At 46.9% G+C, this 18295-nt stretch overlaps 1 protein-coding gene across 2 annotated transcripts in view; it reads left to right on the top strand.

Moving 5' to 3' along the window:
• suclg2 (succinate-CoA ligase GDP-forming subunit beta) overlaps positions 1-18295 on the top strand; it is a 114001-nt gene that overhangs the window by 55083 nt on the left and 40623 nt on the right. For both annotated transcript variants that reach the window (XR_013937816.1, XM_080545927.1), the window contains exons 5-9: positions 1354-1506; positions 2269-2358; positions 3630-3726; positions 7523-7684; positions 9510-9652. Coding sequence is in view for 1 of the 2 variants with exons in the window: in XM_080545927.1 (XP_080402053.1) it covers positions 1354-1506; positions 2269-2358; positions 3630-3726; positions 7523-7684; positions 9510-9652 (645 nt within the window). In the remaining variant the exon portion in view is untranslated. The remainder of the gene's footprint in view (positions 1-1353; positions 1507-2268; positions 2359-3629; positions 3727-7522; positions 7685-9509; positions 9653-18295) is intronic.

Below are 18295 nucleotides of genomic sequence, written 5' to 3'. Positions count from 1 at the left end.
ACTAGGGTTAGGGTTAGGTGCTAGGGTGCTACGGTTAGGGTTAGAGGTAGGGGTAGGGTTAGGGTTAGCGTTAGACATGCCAGCATGTACCTAGTCGACGTAGCACCTAACCCTAGTTTTCCCACATGTACCGTAACATATATACATACATACCATCCCAGAGTGAATTAACACACGCATCATTCCCACAACTGATCCCCGTCCCCCCAAACACAAGAGGAGACATTATCCTACCTGGCAGTATAGAGCAGAGTGCAGCAACACCTAGGCAGGGGATCAGACTGATGAAAGTCAGCCCGAGCAGCAGTAATGATTAAATAGGACCCAGGACTTAACACGCTGTAATTGTGTTGTCAAGCTCTGTTCCCCTGAATGGGAACCACAGGAGGAGAGTCACCCTGTTATCCTGCCTTTTTAACCACATCCACAACATGTAGCTGTTGACTTCACCATCCAGACACTCCGCCCTTACATGGAGGGAGAAATCAGAGATGGTCATCCCCGTTGCTCATTTGGGTTAAAGTGGAACACGGGTGTTGTCCATGTTCAACCAAAGATTGGTGTCCAGTTAGGCTGTAAATGGTAAATGGACTGCACTTACTGTATCTAGCGCCTTTTTTGCTGCTCCAAAGCGCTTTACAACGGCCTCTCATTCACCCATTCACACACACATTCACACACCAATGGCGGCAAGCTGCCATGCAAGGCGCCGGCCGGCCCGCTCACTGGGACACTTCGACATGTGGCCAGCCGGGGCTCGAACCGCCGATCTGCCAACCTTGCGATCATTAGACGGCGGCTCTACCTCCTGCGCCACAGCCGCCCCTAGAGTAAACTCTACCTTTGTCTTCCTGTCAGTCATCCCCCAACCACGCCAGTTCCCCATGCTTCGCTTCCTGCTGGTTTCCCCATGTAGATATAGATTCCAAATGTTCTCTGGGTTGGGATGGAACTGCCTGTCTGTTGTGAAACTGCTACAGTAATAATAATAATAATAATGATAATAACTTTTTATTTGTATAGCGCTTTTCCTGCAAACGTTGCAGCTCAAAGTGCTCCAATCATTATATAATCATAATTAAATGATTTAGTCATTTAAAGGCAATATTAAAAAGATGGGTTTTTAGTCTTGACTTGAACATTATGTGCTGAGGTTGCATCCCTAATGTAAACTGGCAGTGCATTCCACAATCTGGGTGCATAAAATGAGAATGCAGCCTCACCAAATCTCTTCTTTTGTACATGTGGTACACAGAGAAAACCAGCGTCAGAAGACCTGAGAGCTCTATTGGGCTGATATGTAGATACCAGGTAGTAGACTGAAGCGTTTTTGCGTCTCCTAACTGCCTCTAGGTGATGGTGGCCGAGGCCCTGGACATCACCAGAGAGACGTACTTTGCCATCCTGATGGACCGCTCCTGTAACGGGCCTGTCATGGTGGGCAGTCCCCAGGGAGGTGTGGACATCGAGGAGGTGGCCGCCAGCACCCCAGAACTCATCTTTAAGGTACACTTTGATTTCTCTTTATTACAACCGTATGCATGTTTGCAACATTCGAAGTCATCTACAGTAGGAGCCATAGCATGATAGCGTGACGTTAGAATTCTAAGGTTCTGTCTCCATTTTTGTCAAAATTGAGTTTTTTCACATAACCTGATCCATTAGGTGTTTATTAATGCCCGTGTGGTGTTATTTTTAAAATGTTGAAATGTTTTAGTTAGTAATTAATAAAATACAAAGGTTCCATCTCACAAAACATAATGGTAGTGCGGCACCCCCGGTTGACTTTGAATTGAATTGAGTTGATACCCAATACTATTGCCGTTAAACACAGATGTTGTCCTGTAGTGTAGTACATGCACGCATGTCTTACCAGTGACTACAGACCATAAGTATCGCTATCTCTGAAGGTGCCACCTCTCTCTCTCTCTCTCTCTCGCTGTCTCTCGCTGTTCTTCTGAGTGGCACAGGGAAGTCCTTGATCCCTCTTACCCATGATGAGGAATAGTGAGAGAGGTAGGAGAGAGAAGCTCTCTCTATGTCAGAGTCATTTCTACAAGGGCCCAGTAATTATAAAGCCATCGTTCCAGAGTTCTCCCTTTGCCTCACGTCTGGCAGGTTGCCACCACTTAATTGCAGTGTTCGTGATTTAATGTGAACATCCACTTTGTGTCAAATTACCCTCCAGTGCCAGAGTCTCCCATTCTCAATCTCTCCCTCTCTCTCTCTCTCACCCTCTCTCTCTCTCCTCTCTTTCCATGTTCCCAGGAAGTCATAGATATTTTCGAGGGGGTACGAGACGACCAGGCGCTCCGCATGGCAACTAATTTGGGTTTCAAAGGACCTCTGGAGAGACAGGTAATGGCCCCGGCGGAGGCTTCAGAACAGAACAGTACAGAGCCTCAGAACAGAACAGAGCAACAGAACAGAATACAGCCTCATAACAGAATAGAGCTTCAGAACGGAATATAGCCTCAGATCAGAACAGAATAGAGCCACAGAACAGAATAGAGCTTCAGAACAGAATAGAGCCTCACAACAGAATAGAGCCTCACAACAGAGCAGCGACACAGCAAAGAACCAGAGCACCCAACACACCCCAGCTGATAAGACTGTAGAGGACAGTGCCTGGCTTCTATCTGCTGTTTAGAGAGTTTTTCTCTGAAACCTACCCCCCCCCCCCCCTCCCCAATGTCTGAGAGGTATAGTGCGTCCCTGGGAAATACGAGCCTTTTTTTGTGTATTGAATGGATATTGATTTGAACTGCCTTGAGGAAATTAGAATGATGTGTCTGGCTTGTCACTTTGATCCTGCCAACTTTGGGACTTTTAAAAGAACATCAGTCACGAGTGTCCGTTTGATTCAGTGGTAATTACAGCGGGTTCCGGAATACGGAGCCTCGTTTAAATAACTCTGTGACTTTGAACAGCCTTGAGAGTGACACAAAGCGTCGGCACGGGTGCGTGCGAGAGAAGAAAACCAGTGCTAACAATGTTTTCTGTCAGAGACCGCGTTCATTATCATCAGAGCAGCTCAGTCGCCGGGACAGACAGAGACATCCATTGAACTCCCTCCTCCTTTGAAATGGGGATTTTTTTTATTAAAATGACTGCTGAAATAAATAGGGCTACTGCCGTTGTTAGTGTGTGTTGCAATATGTCTATCATTCTATATTATTATCCTATGTTCATGCATTGTCCTCCACTGTAATCTGTCCATTCAATGATACAGGCACTGCAAGGCTGTTTCCATTGTAGCTGAATCATGCAAAGTGATATACATTGAATTATGCAGTAGGGTAGGATGTACCGTAGTAGATGTGTTTGTCACATTAAGAGCAGAAACGCTTGTTGAGACGTATTAGTTACAGAATGAGCCATTGTGGGGTTGTCTGTCTGAGGTTGTCATAACGCATGCACAATGGAGTAATTAAATGTCCTTGTGTTGCACCACCTGCAGACACATTCGCTCACTGTTGAAAAGTGGTGTGTGCATGTGTGTGCGTGCGTACGGTGAAGGTGATTTGCCATGTTTTATTGAGTGTGTGTGCTGGGCTGAGTGGCCTTGGCGGGGCCTGCTGCTCACAGCCGTATTGTTGGGTAATTATTGTCCTCTGTGGAACTCACAGGCGGCAGATCAGATTAAAAGGCTCTATGATCTGTTCCTGAAAGTCGACGCCACTCAAGTTGAAGTCAACCCTCTCGGAGAGACTCCCGAAGGAAATGGTAGGCTATGACTCTATTTTTTGTTCTTCACTGCTTCACATGTCTGTCTGTCTGTCGGTCGGTCTGGTCTGTCTGTCTGTTTGACTCTCTGTGCATGTGACTGTGTGTCTGCTTGCTTGTGTGTGTGCGCTATATCATCTAACACATCTCTTTTAAGCCCGGTACACACATAAAGATAATCTGGCCGATTTTTTCCCCCCTTCCGACCAAGGACAGCAAACGCCCGATTATCGGATGGCTCTAAAGATTATCCTACAAGATTATCCTGTAGTGTGAGGTGTGTTGAGGATGCAATGTAGCCAATCAAGAAGCGAGCTGACTTCTTCTTTTCGTTCTTCTGCACTTGTATTTGCCCTGTCACACATGGCTGCCTCGTACAGGTCAGTCAGGGTACCACGTTAGATCATGTTTGATCATGCGAGATTTCTGGCTTGGGGAACGAGACTCTAGACTGTTGTAACGACAGATCTTTACGTATGTGGGGTGCTGAAATGGAAATATCGGCGCACCACCACACACAATACGATCAAGGCTGTTCAATCCAAGATGTTTTATCTTCATGTGTGGGGTCTGTCTCAGATAAAAAATCTCTTCAAAAAGATTTTGAACATCCTCATGTGTGTACCAGGCTTTACTTCAGGAGTGAGTGCACTCAATGACATTAGAATATATGTATAGTAGCTTAGTATGTATGAGTGTCCCTTTCCTGTAAGGGTGACCTTCTCTAGTGCTAAATCAGAGAAGCCGTGGGCAGGACCGAGGGCGTGTCGTTCCTAATTCATCGATTTAAGATGATAGACAAAAGACTCGGTCTGTTTCAAATGTTAATGAGACGTTATGCATCTAGCTTAATGTTATAAGTTACTGTACCTATACCAAGCTGACATTTAAGAGTGGAATTAAGTTAGAATGGATTCTGTTACATTTGCAGTATTGATTGAAGCTAGTGGGTAGGTAATATCTACGGTAGGTAATATCTACTAAGGAGTACCCAAATAAAACCCAAACCCAAATCAGAGACAGGCATACAAGTCCATCCTTTATTCAGTTAGTTTAGAAGGACACAATTGGATCTTCGCTTTCTTTTATTTCTTCAAAAAGAATCAAAACCATCAAAAATGGTTTTGCGAGAACAGTCAGATCAGCTATTAGATGGCCTCCTAGGTGAATAACATAAGTCTGAGGATGTCATGACAACTTTCGATGTATTCAGGGTTCCCACGGGTCCTTGAAATCCTTGAAAGTTTGTGAATTTGAGAAAAATAAATCAAGGTCTTAAAAGTTTTTGGAAAATGACATCATTTAAAGTGCTTGAATTCCCCTCTCTCTCTCTCTCCTTTTAATTGTTGTCTGTGAGCGGATAGTTCCTATTATATAAATTCTCATCTAGATCTGTCTCAAACTATGCCGTGTTGGGTCCTTGAATTTGAGGGAATTTAGTCCTGAAAGTCATTGAAAGGTGCTTGAATTTGATGTTTCAGAAGGTGTGGGAACCCTGTGTATTGCTTAGGTCTGATTCAGCAACAATTGACACAAGGAACACTTTGTTCCCCTATTCTTTTGTTAAAAACTTGTACTGAGAAGTAAAAGTATGCTTTTCAACAAGCATGCGTATATAGATGAGACATGACTTTGCAGAAGCTGTCTTTTAGTAGACGACACGGCATAGTTTGAGACAGATCTTGATTTCTATCTACTGCCCCCCAGCACTGCGTCTCCTGAAGACACCCGCTTTTCCCCTCTACTGTGTCCCCTAAAAACTTCTATTGACCCCCTTGTACTGTTTCTCTGTTTCTCCAGTATATATATAAAAAAAAAAAAAAAAAAAAAAAAAAGTTTAGAAGAAGGTTTTTCCTTCTATCAATGGCCCCGGGCCTGAGCTGGATTACTCTTCCTGCTACGACTGGTGGATTGATGATTCACTTGCTTAGCCAAAATGTATTGATTGTAAGTCGCTTTGGAATAAGGCGTCTGCTAAATGCCAAAAATGTAAATGTAGCCTAACTACAGTAGTGTCACTGAAGTCACATCAGTTTCTTCATTTTATACACATTTGTACTATCAAGTTCTCCATTTTATACACATTCAACAAAGGAACAGAATCCGGAAGTCCGTTTGGTAGATTTATAGTGGCAGTCAGCAGAGTAATGAACATGACTAAATACATTTTTGACTACTGTACAGTTTTTCATTTTGTCTTTCATTACACTGCAACTGAACCCATTTTACCAGGGGGATCTTGCTTAACACACAAAAGGAAAGTTATTTTAGAGTCGCTCACAATACTGTTCCTTGATGAGATGGCCACACACACACAGCACTCCACTTAGAAGGAGTTGAAGTTCGTTTCCAATTTATATTTTGATTTCTGCGTGTGCGCACACCTTTTTACACTCGGGAGCTCTTGGCCAGACCTCAATTTTCCCGGGGATGAGCCATTACATTTACAGTACATTACATTTACAGCGACTTCCTCAGAGATCCTGTGCGCCATTTGTCTTACAGGCAGTTATAGAGTATTGATAGATGAAGGCTCCATTATATACTGTCTAAATGGTTGTGTGGTATGTGATATGATCGGCCTTATAAAGCACAAATCCATTGGTAGCACACCTACCTAGTGATTGACCACCATTGCCCCATAATCATTACCGTACATATCGTGAGCTTAGAATTATAATGTTCTATCTCCGTTTTTTTACATAATCTGATCCATTAGGTGTTTATTAATGCCTGTGTGGTGTTATTTTTAAAATGTTGAAATGTTTTTAGTTAGTAATTAATCAAATAGAAAGGTTCCATCTCACAAAACATAATGGAATGTAAAAACTTTGACGCTCAATATCTCTGAACTGCCCTAAACGGAGATAGAACCTTCTCATTCTAAACGGAGATAGAACCTTATCATTCTAAACGGAGATAGAACCTTGTCATTCTAAACGGAGATAGAACCTTATCAAATTTCTAAATGGAGATAGAACCTTATCATTCTAAACGGAGATAGAACCTTATCATTCTAAACGGAGATAGAACCTTATCATTCTAAACGGAGATAGAACCTTATCATTCTAAACGGAGATAGAACCTTATAATTCTAAACGGAGATAGAACCTTATCATTCTAAACGGAGATAGAACCTTATCATTCTAAACTCATGATATCATATTGTCAAGGTTACTGAGGATGTACCTTATATTTTAGTCATCTGTATATAGTGTTTCTTTCTTTCTAAAGGTGCACATACACAATACAGCTGATATAAATACCTTGCTTTTAGTCTCTTTGAAATGCACCCACTTATGAAATGTAATGGCAGTGTCCATTATGCATAACAGTCTCTTCCTGGCGCAGCCAGATCCATAAACATGAGCAACGCCATCCCAAATGCTGAAATAATTAAGACTAATAGGAGGAGGCTACTCCCACCGTAACACATTTGAGGGTGTCAGAGATATTAATTTCCCTCTCTCTTTCTCTCTCTATCTCCCTCCCTCTCTCTCTGTATCTATCTCTCTCTCTCGCTCTCTCTCTCTCTCTCCCTCCCTCTCTCTCTGTCTCTCTCTTTCTTTCTCTCTCTTTCTCTCTCTCCCTCTCTCTCTGTATCTCTCTCTCTCTCTCTCTGTATCTATCTCTCTCTCTCTCTCTGTATCTCTCCCTCTCTCTCTCCCTCCCTCTCTCTCTGTATCTCTCTTTCTCTCTCTGTATCCCTCTCTTTCTCTTCTCTCTCTCTCTCTCTCTCTCTCTCTCTCTCTCTCTCTCTCTCTCTCTCTCTCCGCGCCTCTGTCCTTCTCTCCAGTGGTATGCTTCGACGCCAAGATCAACTTTGACGACAACGCTGAGTTCCGTCAGAAAGCCGTCTTCGCCTTGGACGATATGGCGGAGAGCGACCCCACCGAGACGGAGGCGGCCAAGTGGGACCTGAAGTACATCGGACTCGACGGAAACATCGCCTGCTTCGGTGATTTAACACTAGAACAGCCATGAGGGGTTTTGACCCCTGTGAGAAAAGAAAAATGTTATATCTTTGCACTCGATCACATTTCACGACCCTCCTTTCATGACTTTTCCTAGATATTATGGCGTTCTACCACCCAGTATCCTTACATTTTCAAAATCACATCAGGATAAGCTAATATAAAGCTATTTTGCAGTTGTTCTTTGTAGGAAGCAGGCTAATTTACAAGCGGCCAACTCGTGGTCGTTGTGTGTAAATAGCAGCGTAGCATTTGTAAAGAGGGGGGCTGTTATAGTAGGTAAAAAGGCATGGCTATTCTAGTGATAATAATAGAATCACAGAGAAAGTTGATTGAAACAGTAGGGTTTCATCAACAGAGTGAGGCCTGTGCAAAGCCTCTCTCACATAGAGTTACTGTGCCCAACCTGAATGAATGAATGAATGAATGAATGAATGAATGAATGAATGAATGGTCTTTATTGTCATTGCTATAGTACAGGTACCAAACAACGAAATGTAGGAGGGGTGGCTCCCCTGGTGTTAGGAAAGGAAAAAAAAACAAGAAAAAAAAAACACAAGAAGGGAAGGAGCTGGTTTACATAAATAAATAAAGGCTATGTACACTATCCACTATACTATACTGTACAGATAGACGACTAGGGTTGCACATAGTGTTAACCTAGAAGCTAGATGACAATGAATGGTACTGTAAGCTCTAGTCATGGTTCTTCATGTCCGTAGTCTAATGAAGCTGAGAACTGGAACAAAAACCCTTGAGAGAAAAGCCTGACAGCGTCGTCAAAGGAGTCACGTTAATTAAAAGCCGGAGAAAAAAAGCAGCAAATATAAAAGTGCACAGTGAAATCAGTGAGTGAATGATAGAATAAAGAACAGAGAATAACTAAACTGAAAGTTTTGGAAGATTTAAAGCTTTAAGAGGCAATCTGCCCCTAAACTGTTCAAACCCTTCTAATTAGGAAACTCAATACTAAATCGCAAGGCATAGAAAAACCGTGATTACCGACTAGCTTCTCGACTTCAGTAAGGGAGCGTTGATTAAAAGAGTCTTCTGTAATTCCAGTCGTGGGCCGTATTACCGTAATGACCGGCTCCGGAGTGAGCGAACGAGCGTCCCCTACCCCGCCGTGCTGTGAGCGAGCCAAGTGATTCAGTTGTTTCGCTGCGCTGGCCAACGCGCCTCCCCCCTCTACAAACGCCTTACCTCATTTGGTTTAGCGGCCGTACTGAGCCTGCAGTCCTGGCAAACACCCTGACAGAAGTGCATAAAAAGGGGAAACTCTCTTCAACAGCTGTCACGTTGGTGGGTTATAAAATCTTTTAAAGGAAGCTGTTTGCTCCAAGCTGTTGTTCTTTAAAACGCGGGGTGGGGCGGGCCTGGGCTGGAGATGGAGTCGCTCTAACCTGTGCTCTCTAGCCTCCTGTGTTTACGAGGCTACGAGGAGACAGGAGTCCCTGTTTGCCTTGTATTACGCTGTAAAAAGCTTTGATTGATGACGAGCGAGGGCTATAATGAGAACGCTAACAATCTAGCCATCACTGGAGACTTTTCTGGCGGATTACGGCTAATTAGAAAGCATTGGTTACGGCGAGCTCCTTCTGGAGCTGTTAGGAAGCCGGTTGTAATTTTAGACCACAGAGGAGCCCAGTCAACATTAGAGTAGTTTGACAAGAAGAAGAAGTTTTAACTTCATTAGGAAATCATACCACTTGTTGGGTACATACTGTATGGCATTAACGTCTTAGGTTATGTTGAAATACAGCAATAGAAGGGTATCATCTTAACTGACCTTTTGACCTTCCATCACAGTGAACGGGGCTGGTCTGGCCATGGCCACGTGTGACATCATCGACCTCCACGGAGGCAAGCCGGCCAACTTCCTGGACCTGGGAGGAGGGGTGCAGGAGAACCAGGTGTACCAGGCCTTCAAACTGCTCACTGCCGACCCCAAGGTAGGACAGCAGCCTTAACTGTTACTGGAACATATTACTGGGATGACACTGAGTGTGGCGCCGGGGAGTGGGGAGAAGTTGAACCAGCCTGATTGGAGAACAGTGCTAAAATGCGGTACTGTGGGAGTGAGTAGAAACGAGGTTGTCGAGTCGGACGTTTTACTTCCCAACTTTGAATGTCAGAACAGCAGCAATAACAGTGCAACAGCATAGGGTCACAACAACTTCACGTCAAACTCTCGTGTCTATAACTCGAACGGCTAACTCTAAACACGACCCAGAAAGCCCCTGGGTTGAAAACTCAACTCCTCGTCTTAAAGGAGCCGTACCTCCTCCATAGTGTCTAGAGAATGTCTTATGTACAGTGGGTCACCACAGTACTTTTTTTATTTATTCAACACCACTGGGTGGGAGTGCGCTTTAGAGCAGTAGTAATTTTTTCCAGGGGAAAAGCAGCTTGTAATATGAAATAAACACACATCAAGAACAGTTCCCATCACTGGTTGAATACCCAATATATTGTGTTTTCAACATGTCTGTCGTAGCCTTGTAGCAAAGCCTTTTTGGTAATTCTTGTATGTTCTTTTTTATTATTAACCACGAGTCCTGTCAAAGCTCCGTGTTTATATGGACCGACTCCACCTGCATGTTAAAGACCCAGCGACCATCATTACACCAGTAGCTGTTTCACACGGAGAATGGCCTCCGAGAGACCAATGAGAGAGATTATGCTATCATTTTATTGACAGCCATGTGATGAATCACAGCTTCGCCGCCACAGTAAAAAACCAGCCTTTTAATGACTTGTCTCTGCTGTCACACAGTCTTGTCCCAACACACACACACACACACACGCACACACACACACACACACACACACACACACACACACACACACACACACACACACACACACACACACTCTCGTTACTTCCTCCCTCAGTGAATTAAAAGCCCGAAACCCGAGGAGGTGGCAGCTTGGGTCTTTTTTACGAGTGTGTGATTCTGTGTTCCAGCTTGCCAAAAAACTCAGCAGTAAACAATCAGAGGTTTGTAACGATGCCGCAGTGCTGATTGTGTGTGACACTCATCACAGAGTTAATTCCCTGTTTGCTGTCACTTTCACGTCCGTGCCTTTTCACTCCCGACAGACTCCTCCGCAGTGGCTGTTTGTGCCTTTATGACGCGTGTCTTTATGTCGCGAAAGTCGAGAGCTTGATATTAATTCCCTCTGTCTTCTATCGAAATCACCAATTAACTCTCTTGTTTTTGATGCATCCGAGACAGAGAGACAGATTTGGAGAAAGAAGCTCATATTAGAGGCATGATGTGGTAAATGTGCCTATAGTAGATGTCGATGACTCTGTTGGTATCACAATATGTTTACGCGTCACTTAAATGTTATTGCTTGACTTTATTTTTATCGCGGTTGTTTCCATAGTAGACAGTTTTCAGAGGGTAAGACTGTATCAGAGGGAGTTGTTTTAATACGGTTCCTCTCGCCTTGTTTTGGAGTCGGTTGGTGTGCGAAGGAGCTAGTGACGCACACCTCCAAGTGATTAATTTTAAAAAGGTGCTTATACAACACCAGCTGATGATGGATCGTCCCACTCTACACTGTGTATTTATTAGTTGTGGCCTTCCATTAATTCATCACGCTGTCCTTTAAAAAAATAAAAATAAAGAGAGAGAGAGAATAAAGCAACAGAAGAGGAAAACATTGATAGTGTTCCTCACTCCTTGGAGAGCCCTATTCAACCATTACCGTGCCAGACGAGGTCATTAGAGACGGATTCACAGGGAAACTCTCTCTGCCAGTTCTTTAAAAGACTGCTAAAAGACACTCCTAAACACCAATTATTCCTGCATGGTGGAAGTAGTTTTCTCTTTTTCACTCATTCAGAAATGTTTGCAAATCCCAAATCTGGGGAGTGACCCGAATGCGGGGCAGTTATATGTGAATGCGGGGCAGGTATATGTGAATGTGGGGCAGGTATAATGTGAATGCGGGGCAGGTATATGTGAATGTGGGGCAGGTATATGTGAATGCGGGGCAGGTTTATGTGAATGCGGGGCAGGTATATGTGAATGCGGGGCAGGTATATGTGAATGCGGGGCAGGTATATGTGAATGCGGGGCAGGTGTATGTGAATGCGGGGCAGGTATATGTGAATGTGGGGCAGGTGTATGTGAATGCGGGGCAGGTATATGTGAATGCGGGGCAGGTATATGTGAATGCGGGGCAGGTATATGTGAATGCAGGGCAGGTATATGTGAATGCGGGGCAGGTATATGTGAATGCGGGGCAGGTATATGTGAATGCAGGGCAGGTATATGTGAATGCGGGGCAGGTATATGTGAATGCGGGGCAGGTATATGTGAATGCAGGGCAGGTATATGTGAATGCAGGGCAGTTATATGTGAATGCGGGGCAGGTATATGTGAATGCGGGGCAGTTATATGTGAATGCGGGGCAGGTATATGTGAATGCGAGGCAGGTATATGTGAATGCGGGGCAGTTATATGTGAATGCGGGGCAGGTATATGTGAATGCGGGGCAGGTATATGTGAATGCGGGGCAGGTATATGTGAAAAATCATGTGAAAAAGATAGGACACCCCCCATGAAAACCGTTGTCTTTTTCAACATATTTCAACATATGGACATTTGATCTTCATTTTAATAATATTGAGACATAGAAGGAGGAAAACGTGAGACCATCTGTTGTGTAATGGTACACGTATTCGTACCGCAAATATTCAGTATGGGTCTTTCGGTTCGGTACGCTGTGTGTACCGACAGGGCCGCTTGGGAGATATGCGAGGCCCTGTGCGAAGTCAGATTTGCGAGGCCTTTTATAACTTTTTTTTTTATTTATTTTTTATTTTTTAATTAAAATATTTTCTTTTTCTTTTTTTCTTTTTAATGATGTAGGCTACTGTTATAACCGCGCGACACGCACGCACCGATATATTGCAAGAAATGCGCTCACATGCTGTGCTGATAGACAATAGCATATCTACTTATGTAGATAGTTTACAACCATGTTTGTTTCATTTCAAACCTTTTATACTCGTAAAGAATTAGGATTTAGGATAAAGCAGTCATCATACCCAACATTAAATACGCACAAGCCATTATTGACATGAATAGAGATGTTACTCACCACCATGTAGGCCTATCCTTTATGTTGAAAAGCTTACAGCAAAAGCAAAAAGACATGTCCCGTTTTTGAGAGTACACAAGCCACTTTCTTTCTATTTTTTCCCCATTTGGTAGTTTTCGGAGAAATAAAGTTTCACTAAAGTTCCTGTTCTCATTATTTTTAGGATAACTAAATCCAGGTTTCATCTTTGGGGGACCTCTTCTAATGATCACTTCTGTAACTATAGAGTCCATATGTACCGGCCAATTTACCAGGATCATCATACATGACATATCTAACACCGTAGGCTCGTCTTGCGTTCCATCACTCTCAGCCCTGCTGCTGCTCTGAGTAGCTCCATCTTCCGCCTCCGTATCCTCTACTTCGCCACTCCTGACCATCATCACCTGGGGCTGGGCAGCCCCACTGCTGCCGGTGTAGCAGTTGTCCTCCTCCACCTCAGAGACATCATCTTTGCCTCTCAGGGGGGGCTGTGCCGTGCTACTACTAGCATTGCTAGTGCTAGCAGTAACGTTAGCTTCTTCGGTGCTAACGGGAGCCTCACTTGTTTTTAGAAATGTTTCGAACGAACCTCTAAGCGAGGCCCTGAAGCCTTCCTTTCTTTTATTTGTATTTCTTTTTTCAGCACCCGATTAACATTTTCTTCCTCGGTCTCGTTCCCTCGGCATTTTGTCTGTTGCACTAAGCAGTCACTATGCACAACAAGTGTCAACGCGCGCCCAAAAATTATTTTCACGTTTCACGTAAGGTGTCATAGGGGGAAATTACTTTTTTCTGTTGCTAAGAATCTCCCTGTCCTACAGGTATGCTAGATTTTAGATGTATGATTGACTATGATTATCACATGTGTGAACATTTAGAAATATATTAAAGGCAAAAATAATAATATGGTCCCTTGCCTGGCGCTTTGGAGGGCCTCGCCAGCCAGGGTACCAAAAAAATAATAAAATAAAAAAATAAAAAAATAAATGGTTTTTTTATTTTTTTACCCTGCCTCACGCGAGGCCCTCCAAAGCGCGAGGCCCTGTGCCACCGCCCCAGCTAGCCCCCCCTTAAAGCGGCCCTGTGTACCGAACAAATGCAGCGTTCTTTTACCCACTGCATGCGCAGAACTTTTTTGTGTTGAAGTAATCTCAGCCAGTAGACACCTCCAGCTTCCCTTAAGTCTCCTGTTTGGGAAAACGACATTGCAGTTACCTACAACGACGACGGACAAAGACAGGTAGATCGGACCAAAGCTGCCGGCATTGTTCAACTGAGATGGGGTACGCAGCTGGCTGTGCGTCGAACTCGCTCACACATTTGAGACGTCGGCATCACCGGAATGTGAAACTTGCTCACACATTTGAGACGGCGTCACCGGAATGTGACCATCACAGGTACAAACAAACAAAAAACTGTACAAACCTGTAGTACCAGCTCCCCATTTAATTAGCCTCCCGCTAACAGACGGACCGAAGCAATAAAAACGCCTTAGGCGAAAACACGTCTTTCAGTTAGCCATCGTCACGTGACCCCCCCCAAACACATGTTGTTTAAAGTCATTGAGCCTCATTATGTAGTTCCCTCTCGTCCGCTTTTCAGCCAGCAAATCATACCAGCCCTTTAGAAACGAGCACAAACTAGAGTTGTCCACGACTCGTCCAACACGCCTGCTATCGCTCTCACTACTGATGGGTGGACATCTAGGGCTACCGAGTTATTTAACTACGTAACTACGCACTACATCACACGTGTGTATGTTTTGTGAATTTCTACCCCGCTGTACCGAGAACGTACCGAACCGTGACTTAAAAACCTGCGGAACCGAAATATATGTGTACCGTTACATCCCTACTGTTGTGAAGGCCCACAGTTTAGTGCCAGTTTAGTTTCCCCAAACCAGCCCTATTTTGCCCCTAGTATTTCCTTTGTTATTTTCTATACAATTATATACGTTTCGTGAAGTATATGTATTATTCTTGTAATGTTTTATGCATATGTTTGATGACGTAGTATCCGGGGTGTGTCTGTGACCCGGATGTTACGTTCGGTGGTGCCTATATAAGAGCCGGAAGGGCGGAGTCAGTCAGAGTGTGTGTAGAGAAGCCGAACGAGAGAGAACTAGAACGAGAGAAGCAACGAAGCCGATCTAAGATGGCGGATTCAGCAGCGAGCACACCGTGCAGCAACTGAAGACGCCAGGAAAAGCGATTCTTGAGTGAGCCACTGTAGCCTGTTGGTTGTGTTCCCGTTGGACCGTCTTGCCAGCGGCCGGCTGTTCACCGTGGGACCAAGCGGGACGCCAGCTGGACATTAATCGTCGTCTCCACGAGCAAACACAGACTCCAGCGGAGCTTCAACGCGGACCACTTCGTCGACGCACATGCCAGTCAACCAGGCCTCGACGCGCACCACGCCACTGGACTATAGGCCTGTTCAGGCCAGAGACTGTCAGTGAGTGATTGAGAGTGTGTGTGGCCGGCCGGGTGGGAATGTATATATGGGGATGTATACAACCGTCGTGTAATAAATGTGTTGTTCATCTGTAATACCGTGTGTTAGTTGTTTGTAGCTTCAATGCTAATGCTAGTTGTTTGTAGCGCTAATGCTAATGCTAGTTGTTTGTAGCGCTAATGCTAATGCTAGTTGTTTGAAGGCTAATGCTAATGCTAGTTCCCTTGCTAATGCTAACGACCTTAACTGCTAGTCTAACGGTTTGCTGTCGCCCCCTGCCTGTATCCTCTTATACTGCCTATTTAGCTCCCTTAGTTAGATAACCAGCCCTTTCCTAAAAGTATACAGTCCTTTTCAGCTACTCCCTGGTTACAATTGGTCCTTCGAGCCGGATTGGTAGTGTAGTGATAGCATGGCTGAGCGCAGCCAACCAGACCAGACAGTTACCCCCCCTTCTCCGCCCCCTGAGCCAGAGCCACGACCACAGAGAGTCCCGCGGTTGCCTCCGAGGTTACAGGAGTATGAGCTTGAGCTTGAAAGCTCACTGAGTGGTAGCGAGGAGCGCACTCCACGGGATACAGTGGTCGGAGAGGCCGAGGTGTCCGCCGGCGAGCAGGTGGCTAGCACTGAGACAGCCCTCAAAGAGCACCAGCCTGAGGATGAGATGGCAGAACCGCAGGGTTTTGCCGTGGAAACGGAAGAACAGGAAGGAGAGGCCCGGTCCGACAGCGCCTGCGGGCGGAAGAGGGAGGGCCTCAGCCTTAACGATCTGCCTCCCAGTACGGCGCGCTCGAGACCTAGCTCCTGCCGCTCAGTGGCTTCCTACCGGTCCAGGGCTTCCGTGGGCAGTTCTGCCTCTGGGGCGGATAGCCTGCACTCCAGAGGGAGTGGTGCCGCGCTGTCCGAATATATGCGCCAACAGGCCGAGATGGCGTTAGAGCGGGAGCGCCAACAGGCCGAGACGGCGTTAGAGCGGGAACGACTCCAGTTCGAGCGTGAACGCCTCCAGCGCCAGGAGGCGCTAGAACGCGAACGCCTCCAGATGAACGGAGCGGAACGCGCGGCGGAGAGACAGCGCCAGGAGGCGCTAGAACGTGAACGCGCGGCGGAGAGACAGCGCCAGGAGGCGCTAGAACGTGAACGCGCGGCGGAGAGACAGCGCCAGGAGGCGCTAGAACGTGAACGCTTCCAGATGGAGCGCGACCGCCTCCAGACGGAGAGACAGCGCCAGGAGGCGCTAGAACGTGAATGCCTCCAGCGCCAGGAGGCGCTAGAGAGGGAACGCATCCAGTACGAGCGCGAGCGCCTCCAGATGGAGGGGGCGGAACGCGCGGCGGAGAGGCAGATGGCGAGAGAGCAACTGCACGCAGAGAAGATGGAGGAAATGATGCAGACCATGCGCGACGTGTGCATCAGCAGAACTCCGTCGGCCTGTAGCTCCAGAGTATCATCCGCACGGCCCTCTCGAGTGCCATCTCCTGAACCCCCCGCCGATGGCTCCATGACCCCCGCCAGGACTGTCCAACCACAGGCCCAGCTGACCACCTGGAAGGAAGAGGACCAGGGACCCGACCGCTACGCGGCCCAGAGGGAGCCAGCGTCGCTGCCCGGGAGGGGAGTCCTCCCCCAAGAGCGTAGCACACCCCTAGGTCCTCCAGTGCACCAAAATGCATGCAGGCCGGACACCCAGACCGTCACTCCAGCACCGATGATCCACTACAGGATGTTCCCCCAGGTGGAGGGACCCAAGTTCCCCTTCTTCAAGGACGAGGACAGGAGCCAGTATGTGGAGCTACGCATCTGCCTAGACACGCTCTTGGACAACTCCTGCTCAGAGTCCTACAAATATGCGATTCTCCTTCAGCATGTGAGGAACCCCAGAGCCCACAACATGGTACTGGCCCATGCCTCCGCACCGACACCTTACACCAGAGCGCTCGCTGACTTGGATGCCCGCTACGGTCGTCCCTGGAACCACGCCCTTGCTGAACTGCAAGCCCTCGAACAGCAGGCCCCCATCAAGGATGACCGGGCGCTGGATGACTTCGCGCTCCGCGTGCACACCTTGGTTGGGATGCTGAAGACGCAGGGCCCAGCTGGCGCCAGCGAGATCAACAGCACCTCCAACGTAGAGCGGCTGCTCCGCAAGATCCCACGCTTCCGGCAGGAGAGGTTCCGGCGACAGCAGCGCGTTCGTCACCCCGGGAAGTTGGGTCTGAGCATGGCTGCCTTCGCGGAGTTCCTACTGGAGGAAGTGCATGACACCAACGTAGACGCCATGGGTTACGCTGAGCCGAAGAAGGAGAGGGAGAAGGGAGACCGCTGGGACGGGCCGAGCTCGAACAGAGGACGCCCAGTAGGAGTGCTGCACACGGAGGAGGAGCCTCGGAGAGAGAGGACCACCCGACCTGAGGGAAAGGATTCCTCTCAACCCCCTCCAAAGGGACGGAGAGGTCCACCGCCATGTCCGTACTGCACCAGCGAGCACTGGCTCAATGAGTGCAGTGACTTCAACAACCTGAGTACCGAGGCCAAGCAGAGGTGGCTCGAGAAGAACCAGAGGTGCTGGAACTGTGGGCGCGACCATCTGGCGAAGAACTGCACCTTGAGGAGGAAGTGCAACCGCTGTGAGGAGGTCCACCTCCACATCCTACACGAGGTCTCCCTCGCCAGGTCCACGGAGGGCAACAGAAGCCCTAGGTCCGGTCGCGCACCGGAAGAGGAAACCCCTGTCTACTACCTAGACTCGCCACAGAGCAGCGGCTCCAAGGTTCTACTGAAGGTGGTGAAGGTCCGACTTCACCACAACAACGCTGTGTACGACACGTACGCCGTTCTAGACGACGGGTCGGAACGGACCATCCTTCTCCAGGGGGCAGTGCGCCAGTTGGGGCTCCAAGGGACTGCGGAGAAGCTGACTCTGCGCACGATACGTCGCGACCTTAAAGAGGTCACCGGGGCGAGAATCAACTTCTCTATCTCCCCGGCGGGGCGGCCGTCGGATAGACATCGGCTTCAGAATGTCTTCACCGCCGACCAGC

The sequence above is a fragment of the Nansenia antarctica genome (genome assembly GCF_963989245.1).
Source record: "Nansenia antarctica genome assembly, chromosome: 15".
In the NCBI taxonomy this organism is placed as follows: Eukaryota; Metazoa; Chordata; class Actinopteri; order Argentiniformes; family Microstomatidae; genus Nansenia; species Nansenia antarctica.
This window is presented reverse-complemented; position numbering and strand designations above follow the sequence as displayed.